Here is a 10,000-nt window from a genome sequence, read left to right as displayed (position 1 = left end):
ACCTCGGAGGAGCCCTCGCGAGATCAGGATATGATGTCACCTCGATCACCACACCTCGAGCTGGAGCCTCGCGAGATCAGGATATGATGTCACCTCGATCACCACACCTCGAGCTGGAGCCCTCGCGAGATCAGGATATGATGTCACCCAACGTGAACAAAAGAAAGCTTCCCTGAGTGATACACAGGCCTACATTATACCCATGGTTTATGTCAAAGTGACTGCAACTAAGTACAACAATTCAAGATGTAAAACAAGTAGCCTACACGCTCTCTCTCTCTCTCTCTCTCTCTCTCTCTCTCTCTCTCTCTCTCTCTCTCTCTCTCAACAATGCTTTACCTCAGCTTTTATTTAGCCTAGCTGTTAATAAATGTGTTAGCCTAATTTATTTTTGTGTTAATGAAGCAATAGAAGCAAATGTAAACATACAGCCTAGTCATTCCCAGGTGTTTTCTGGTGTTAATACATTGATGCAAACTTCAGGAGCTTGACTCAAGGGAATTCAAACAGTGAGTTAAAACCGTCCAACCAAAAGCCCTTTGAGGCAATAGGCTTGTAAAAATCATTTAAGCCACCTGTTTCTCCCTTTAAAAGAGTGGATATACCATAAATACTGGTTCAACCTGTAAAACTCAACAAAACAAGAACAGGCCACGACAAACAAGACAGATAGCTTTACATTTTTATTGCTAAAAAAGCAGCAAATACAGGTATCATATTGTATAGCCTGACTTCAGACTGAATTGCCATTTTGTTTTACTTCATTTTTTAGTCTGAACAGGCTCTCATCCCAATGAACAAAGACACGTTTAAAATAAGTCTTTTGGACGTCCACAATACGTCCTCTTGGAAGTCGGAACGTGGGTTTAGATGACGTCTTCTTAGAACGTCTACTTGACGTCTACAATGCGTCTGCACAACGTTAAAAGTTACTGTGGTCCTCGTAGACATCTTTTCAACTCATTTTGGACATCATGTATACTCCTTCTGGACTAATATGGTTTAAAAAGAAATTTGTTTCACACCAAATTCAATTAAAACACACTTTATTTCATAAACAAGGATAAACATGCTTCATTTTGCAATAGAAAAACAGAGAAAAACAAATTCATAATACATGAAACAATGTGAATGAGAGAGGGGAGAAATTGAAATTAACTGTTGAGAATTTGAACACTACAAAAGAAAATGGCCGATGCACACAATGGACTGCAGGTGCAAAGTTGGCCTTGAATGAATTTGCATAGTAAGGTTGAATATTTCCCAGTCTCAGCATATCTCTCTGTTCGAGCCACATGGTGAAGTGGCCAAACCAGTATGACTGGTAAACCTGTGGGAGACATACCACAGATTCTAGACACAGTGTTCACAATGTCCACCACTGGGGAAAGGAGATTAACCTCTCAGGTCATCTGGCACAGGCCTGCTTTCTGTCCCCAGAGTTAAAACAAAACATGGAGAAGCAGCGTTCAGTTTTTATGCTCCACATATCTGGAACAAACTTCCAGAAAACTGCAGGTCTGCTACAACTCTGTTCTTTTAAATCAAGACTGAAGACTTTTCTTTTTGCCGCTTCTTTTTATTAAATCAAATAATTATTAATTCATACACTGCACTCTAACATTTATTCCTGTGTTTTATTTTTCCTGCATTTTGTTTTAAATGTCCTTTTTTTGCATTTCGTTTTATATGACCTTTTATGTGTTGCACTTTGTCTTGATGCTTTTAATGTCTCATGTGAAGCACTTTGAATTGTCTTGTTGCTGAAATGTGCTCTACAAATAAACGTGCGTTGCCTTTTGAGATAGAGCCTCTGAAGCCGTCCCACTTCCCCATTCACACAAACAGTGGAATGCTCAGAACACTCTAACAGCAGTTGATCATTTCAAATTCATACTACGAATAAAACTTGAGTACAGCCACTTTAAAACGTGAGGTTTGTCCATTCATAGTTCACAGCACGAGTCCAATCAGGAGTCGCTAATGCCATTGCACACCAGCACTAGAGGGCAGTAGAGATTGCTCATAAACCTGCTTTCTGCCGCTTACCTCACCACCTGGGTGTGATTTTTATTTCATCATGTTGGCATATGGGATTATGGACACAGATGGGTGTATGTGGGTATCCATTGGTAATGTTACTCAATACAATGGGTTGATCCAAACAATAATTTTGATCAACATCCATTGGCAATGCCTCTCTAGAACAAAGGGGTTGTACAGTTGAACAGCTCAGGAAGGTCTCACAGGTCTCAACACCTGTTCATCCCTTTTAAAGAGTTGTGAGACGGTGTTTTTCATTTTCAACATTGATGCAATAAATGATTCAAAGCCGTGGCTCATGACAGATGTAGGTTTACATTTTTATTACTAAAAAGGCACCAGATACAGGGATCATACTGATAGCATTGCAATTGTTTCCACAAAAAGAAGATAGCACCAAAAATATGTCATCCCCCCAACTTCCCAGCTGTTTTGATAGGCACAAAGTTCAACGAACTGAGAGAAAGAGAGAGAGAGAGATAGAGAGAGAGAGAGAGAGAAGATTTGAGGCCCCATAAAAACATGTGTTAATGCTGAACGTTCAGTGCTGTGGGATGTTGGGTTTGCAGCGTTCAGCTCTCTAAAACCAGTGTGATAACATCTCCATCCACATCCAATATGGTTTACTGATCATCCACAGACTAGGGGGAGTACAGTAGACGAGTGATACACACAATACACGACAGCATATATAATAGAAATACATAATGCAATATAACATAACGATATGCCAGTGATAGGACGGCGACAGCCGAGACAGGAGCCGACAGAACACGTACGGTATTGGCTGAGACTGGACCAGTTCTGTATCTGAGACTGGACCAGTTCTGTATCTGAGACTGGACCAGTTCTGTATCTGAGACTGGACCAGTACTCTATCTGAGACTGGACCAGTTCTGTATCTGAGACTGGACCAGTTCTGTATCTGAGACTGGACCAGTTCTGTATCTGAGACTGGACCAGTTCTGTATCTGAGACTGGACCAGTACTCTATCTGAGACTGGACCAGTACTCTATCTGAGACTGGACCAGTTCTGTATCTGAGACTGGACCAGTTCTGTATCTGAGACTGGACCAGTTCTCTATCTGAGACTGGACCAGTTCTGTATCTGAGACTGGACCAGTTCTGTATCTGAGACTGGACCAGTACTCTATCTGAGACTGGACCAGTTCTGTATGTACATGAAGAGAAAGCACAAGATGTACCGAATATGTAAAAAAAATCCCCTTCTCATAGGGTAATTATAAGGCTAAAGCATCATATGGTGAGACTGGGGTACATAACAACCTATACAATCTATAGTAGTACTCAAAAGTGCACACGGTCAACATCGAAACGTGTTTTTATTTTCATCATGTGACGGTTACTCTGCAATAATCGTTGACCATAGAATCTCAATGTATGGTTATTATACCCTTGGGATAAACACACTTTGGACAATAGGTTTGGATTTTGAAAATGCATGAGAAAAATACTGCAAGGTGCTTTGTGGGCAGCTTTTGACATACATGGTTGGTTTCATATACTTAAAACGGAATATACTCTATACTACATTATTAAATATGTTAAAAAATAAGGCTTTCAAGATGCAAAAGAACTGCATATGGAGAGGGATTATGGCGAATTGCACTTGAATAGATATAATTTACTTACACACTATTCATTCAGCCTTGTGAGTATGCGTGCTTAATACTTTCATAGTGGTCATTGACTGTGGCGCTCAAATAAAATACACGGCAGCGAAACCCAACTAATAGTTGAAAAGCGATCTGGAGTAAAGTGCCTGAGCTACCTTGGATCATTTTGGTGTTGTACAGATGGAAATATGAGTGGAAATGAAACATTGATTTCAGTCAGTTGTCGTTTGACGGTGGAGACACCTAAATTCATGACACAGTCGCGTTTGGTGTTCGACATTCAGTGGATTTTCTCGATTCCTGAGGTAGCCCAGTTGTGAAATGATTCTGAACGCTGCATAGCTCGCTGACGGATACGTTTCCCTTTTAGACTCGTATAAAAATACATTAACAATTATTCCATAATTACAAACAACGCTTTAGAAAATAGCATTTCCGCTTATTTCTAAAACACTTCCGCTCCGCTTCTGGGAGGGTTACAGTGATGAGATCAGACTTCAGTGCCGTCGTTCAAGTTGTTGTGGAGTTTGACTTCCAGGTTGACCTGCTTAACCTTGACCCCTCCGTTGACCTTGTTGCTGACCTTGCCGTTGACGTCGTGGGTCCGGTTCAGGATGTTGATGTTGCGGACGGTGCAGTGCTTGGTGCTGAAGTTCTTCTCGAGGCACTTCTCAAGGCACACCTCCACCTTGGTGTTTAGGGGATACTGTTCGGCCATCTTGGGCGGACTCTTCTTCTTCCCCGACCGTCGGCACTTCCTGAACAACAAACAGGAAGCCAGCAGCACCAGGACCAGCAGGGTTACCGCGGCGATGCCCCCGCCCACCGAGCTGCCCATCTGGGGGTTAAAGGTCGCGGAGGCGTCGACCTCCAGGCGCAGCGTCTTCATGTTGGTGCCGTTCTTCACCTGGTCGCCTTCGTTGTCGTAGATCAGCGACTCGTCCAGGGTGAGCCGACCGCTGCGGTCCACCAGGTCGCGGCGAGCACGGGCGTGAGCGCCGGTCAGCTGGTAGGTCAGCGAGCGCTGGATCCGGGGACTGGAGATCGACTCTGGACCAATCATGTAGATCACCTGGAGGTACCACTGATGCCCCGCCTCCACCTGCCAATCAACACAATGACAGGAAGTTACACTCACACCATGGGACACGTTCGGGCTATGTACCGTAAATCCTCTAATAGTGGCCGGGGCATTTATTTACTGAGCTGCAGAGAGCCCCAGGCCTTTATTAGAGGCCGGCCTGTATTGGTCTGTGTTGACCGTGCCCCTGGCCATTATAAGAGACCCGGCTGATAAATGAATACAGGCCACTATTAGAGGATTTACGGTATATAAATGTCATTTTTATCACTGGGCAAACCTTGAGGGTATATTGAGGGTGTAAGGTGGCAAACACCTGCCGCATATAAGAACGATCAGAATCAACCATTATTCCTTCTGCTACTGTGTATTAAATCCTGATGGTTGAGTAGGTCAAGTGTGTACTAACCGGACTTTCATGATGAACCCATCTACACCTGGCATCCACACTAACCTTGTACACTTCCACACTAACCTTGTACATATTCACACTAACCTTGTACACTTCCACACTAACCTTGTACACATCCACACTCACCTTGTACACATCCTCACTAACCTTGTACACTTCCACACTAACCTTGTACACATCCACACTCACCTTGTACACATTCACACTAACCTTGTACACATCCACACTAACCTTGTACACATCCACACTAACCTTGTACACATCCACACTCACCTTGTACACATCCACACTAACCTTATACACATCCACACTAACCTTGTACACATCCACACTAACCTTATACACATCCACACTAACCTTGTACACATCCACACTCACCTTGTACACATCCACACTAACCTTGTACACTTCCACACTAACCTTGTACACATCCACACTCACCTTGTACACTTCCACACTAACCTTGTACATATTCACACTAACCTTGTACACATCCACACTAACCTTGTACACTTCCACACTAACCTTGTACACATCCACACTAACCTTGTACACATCAACACTAACCTTGTACACTTCCACACTAACCTTGTACACTTCCACACTCACCGTGTACACATCCACACTAACCTTATACACATCCACACTAACCTTGTACACTTCCACACTCACCGTGTACACATCCACACTAACCTTGTACACATCCACACTAACCTTGTACACATCAACACTCACCTTGTACACATCAACACTAACCTTGTGTACATCCACACTCACCTTGTACACATCAACACTAACCTTGTACACTTCCACACTCACCTTGTACACTTCCACACTACCCTTGTACACTTCCACACTCACCTTGTACACTTCCACACTACCCTTGTACACTTCCACACTACCCTTGTACACTTCCACACTCACCTTGTACAGGGCGTCCACCTTCATGGTGAAGCCATCGACACCAGGCATCCCGGTCATGGACTGCAGGTCAGGGATGTCCGACGCAAAGTTGGCCTCAAAGGGAACGTCGTGGAAATACCGGTCACACACGTCCGGCTGCTTACGATCCTGTGAAAGGAAAAAATACACCTCTTTACACTGGAGTATGAAATGAAAAATGATCACTTTGATGAGAAGACAACGTAGAAACAAAGTCCAGCCGGAAGAGGTCAGAGTGGCTTACTAGTATCAGGAATCTGTTTACTAGTATCAGGAATCTGTTTACCAGTATGAGGAATCTGTTTACCAGTATCAATAATCTGTTTACCAGTATCAATAATCTGTTTACCAGTATCAATAATCTGTTTACCAGTATCAATAATCTGTTTACCAGTATGAGGAATGTGTTTACCAGTATCAATAATCTGTTTACCAGTACCAGGAATCTGTTTACCAGTATCAATAATCTGTTTACCAGTATCAATAATCTGTTTACCAGTATCAGGAATCTGTTTACCAGTATCATTATCTGTTTACCAGTACCAGGAATCTGTTTACCAGTATCAATAATCTGTTTACCAGTATCAGGAATCTGTTTACCAGTATCAATAATCTGTTTACCAGTATCAATAATCTGTTTACCAGTATCAATAATCTGTTTACCAGTATCAGGAATCTGTTTACCAGTATCAATAATCTGTTTACCAGTACCAGGAATCTGTTTACCAGTATCAATAATCTGTTTACCGGTATCAGGAATCTGTTTACCAGTATCAATAATCTGTTTACCAGTATCAATAATCTGTTTACCAGTATCAATAATCTGTTTACCAGTATGAGGAATCTGTTTACCAGTATCAATAATCTGTTTACCAGTATCAATAATCTGTTTACCAGTACCAGGAATCTGTTTACCAGTATCAATAATCTGTTTACCGGTATCAGGAATCTGTTTACCAGTATCAATAATCTGTTTACCAGTATCAATAATCTGTTTACCAGTACCAGGAATCTGTTTACCAGTATCAATAATCTGTTTACCAGTATCAGGAATATGTTTACCAGTATCAGAATCTGTTTACCAGTATCAATAATCTGTTTACCAGTACCAGGAATATGTTTACCAGTATCAGGAATCTGTTTACCAGTATCAATAATCTGTTTACCAGTATCAATTATCTTTTTACCAGTACCAGGAATGTGTTTACCAGTATCATGAATCAGTTTCATGTGTCAGAGCTGTTTACCAGTACCAGGAATCTGTTTACCAGTATCAATAATCTGTTTACCAGTATCAGGAATATGTTTACCAGTATCAGAATCTGTTTACCAGTATCAATAATCTGTTTACCAGTACCAGGAATATGTTTACCAGTATCAGGAATCTGTTTACCAGTATCAATAATCTGTTTACCAGTATCAATTATCTTTTTACCAGTACCAGGAATGTGTTTACCAGTATCATGAATCAGTTTCATGTGTCAGAGCTGTTTACCAGTATGAGGAATCTGTTTACCAGTACCAGGAATGTGTTTACCAGTACCAGGAATGTGTTCATGTGTCAGAGCTGTTTACCAGTATGAGGAATCTGTTTACCAGTACCAGGAATGTGTTTACCAGTACCAGGAATGTGTTCATGTGTCAGAGCTGTTTACCAGTATGAGGAATCTGTGCTTCAGGTGCTTGTTGGGCTGGATGCAGCCGTACTGAGGCCCCTCGTTGTACAGCGTTCCCGTGGGGTCAAAGAACGGAACGTATCCGTCCCTCCCGGTACACAGGTACACCTTCTCCAGCTGGAGCTTGTAGGCCGCGTTCAGGTTCTGCTCCGGGTTCCACAGCACCCTGCCGTACAGCGTCTGACCTACGGGGGCAGCACAGAGAGGATCGGTCAGTTCCAGCGGACGCAATACCAGGCATTTTGGCTTTGTTTGCTAAATGTATTCATTGGGGTTTGAACAGCTATTCAGAAGTCTAATTCATGCACTTTTCAAGTACTTCCAAAGTGCATTGTCAGCGTTTTACAAGCACATTGAAGCTTCTCAATTAAATACACTTTAACTGGGAAGCACAACATGAAACAAGTGATGAGAACGGGAAAGACATAAACATCTGGGACAAGTGATGAGAACTGGAAATTAATGAATTGAAAACATAGCTTGGGCTGAAAGATTCAGATGTTTTTATCCTGAGTGCAAATAAAATCTATAATTAAGTCACTGCGGTCTAAGCGCTTAGACACGGGAAACGAAGACAACTACAAAGACAAACTAATGGGAGCCGCAGGCTGGAAAGGTACAGTCAGCAGTTTATATGATGTTATGTTCTGCCACTTCTGACAGCCAGTCCCAAACTAACTTAGAATGGGGGCGTCACATGGCTAGTCACAACTACAATAGGATGCAGCTCTTAAAATAGAACCAAAGTGTGTAAGATACAATATTTTGCAAATAAAGATTATCCATAGGGCCTATATTACACCCTATACATTGAAAACATTTCATAATACTTCATCCAAAGTGTGCTGGCATGGTTGTGAAGTAGAGCGTATGCTGATACACTTGTCAAGCTACTCTACGTGTTAAGCAGTTGTGGTCTGATATTACTGAACATGTGCTGTTTTTAGATATCAAACCTTGAATGGTGACTTGTATACTAGTTGTGCAAATGACCATTGCGCAACCCAAAATTGTATATACCTGTAGTATTACACTGTAGCATTGGCCTTTCTAGCAGCCAAACAGATCGTTTTAGTGAACTGGAACCAGACTGTTTCAGTACGGAGACGTGGCGTTCTTGACGTGGGAAGGTCACAGAGACTCAGGGTTTGTGTCGGCATAAAGCTCTCGACCGAACGAAGGCAGCAGTACCAAGCATGTCCTTCTTGCGCCACGGAATGCATTCATAGGCGGAGGTCTATGCTCTTCGAGCGCCATTTCTAGATCTGTTTTGTTTCCCTAAGTCATCGTTACCCATGGAGAAGGCTCCCTTGTAGTCCATCTCAGCCATGGACACGTCCGCGGAGGCCGGGTCCATCATGAACAGCTTGTCGTTGTTGCACAGCTGGAACTCGGTGTTGAGGGAGTAGACCACGGGTACGGGTCGGTTCGTCTGCTGGAAGGCTATGGGCACCAGGAACCTAGAGAGACACATTACAAAGAGCTAGAATATCATGGCAGTTCAAAAATACACAACAGGCCTACTTTACGTACTCGAGACTTCATTTAACTTCTCTTGGATGCATAGCTAGCATTTTCCGAATGTGCTCTTCGAAGGGTATATGGATCGGGCGCCATCTTGGAATGAGGTGTGTTTCTGGGCGTTTGTAGTGTTGTACGGGAGCTGCGGAGGGACATACTTCTCCGGGGCGTGGGCGGTGCAGGACAGGGGCTTGTCTCCGGGGTCGATCCAGGGCTGGGTGGGCTGCACGGTGCAGGGGATGAGGAACACGGTGTACTCGCCCGAATAGTCCTTCCTGGAAGCAAACAGAGCAGCGCCACGGGTCAGCACCGCCACGGGTCAGCACCGTGAGGAGGACAGTGGGACCACGCGGTCCGGCACAACATGGCTGACACGCGTATGGAGATGCAAACGAGAAACGACATGCATGAGACATGCGAACGGATGAAAGTTCGATGGTCAAGTTTCCATTGCATTCTGTTTGTTGTTGGTGTATAAATCGGATACCAGTAAGCCATAGTGATATACAGCCATTCAAACCAAAATGGAGGACAGAATTGCAGTCGGTCAATGGCTCCAGGCGCAACTATGTAAATCTGAGCCGTAGGAGCCAAAATGGCAGCCAGCTTTTCTCGACCGCCCCTCTCTGTGGCTCTGGGTGCGAGCGTCTGGCGGACTCAGACCTGCTGTAGGAGCTGGTGGCCCTC

General features: G+C 43.4%; 1 protein-coding gene across 1 annotated transcript in view; it reads right to left on the bottom strand.

Moving 5' to 3' along the window:
* Positions 1–4,171: 4,171 nt before the first annotated feature.
* The window catches only part of fras1 (Fraser extracellular matrix complex subunit 1), a gene marked incomplete at both ends in the record, with an annotated part of 162,135 nt that continues 156,306 nt past the window's right edge, over positions 4,172–10,000 (bottom strand). The window contains 6 exons of the mRNA XM_084439588.1: positions 4,172–4,783; positions 6,099–6,245; positions 7,772–7,977; positions 9,086–9,252; positions 9,472–9,588; positions 9,977–10,000. The exon at positions 9,977–10,000 is cut by the window's right edge and continues 136 nt beyond it. Of these exons, the coding sequence (XP_084295714.1) occupies positions 4,172–4,783; positions 6,099–6,245; positions 7,772–7,977; positions 9,086–9,252; positions 9,472–9,588; positions 9,977–10,000 (1,273 nt within the window). The remainder of the gene's footprint in view (positions 4,784–6,098; positions 6,246–7,771; positions 7,978–9,085; positions 9,253–9,471; positions 9,589–9,976) is intronic.

This window comes from Borostomias antarcticus (genome assembly GCF_949987555.1).
Source record: "Borostomias antarcticus genome assembly, chromosome: 6".
In the NCBI taxonomy this organism is placed as follows: Eukaryota; Metazoa; Chordata; class Actinopteri; order Stomiiformes; family Stomiidae; genus Borostomias; species Borostomias antarcticus.
Note: the sequence above shows the minus strand (reverse complement) of the source record. Positions and strands in the feature narration are given on the sequence as shown.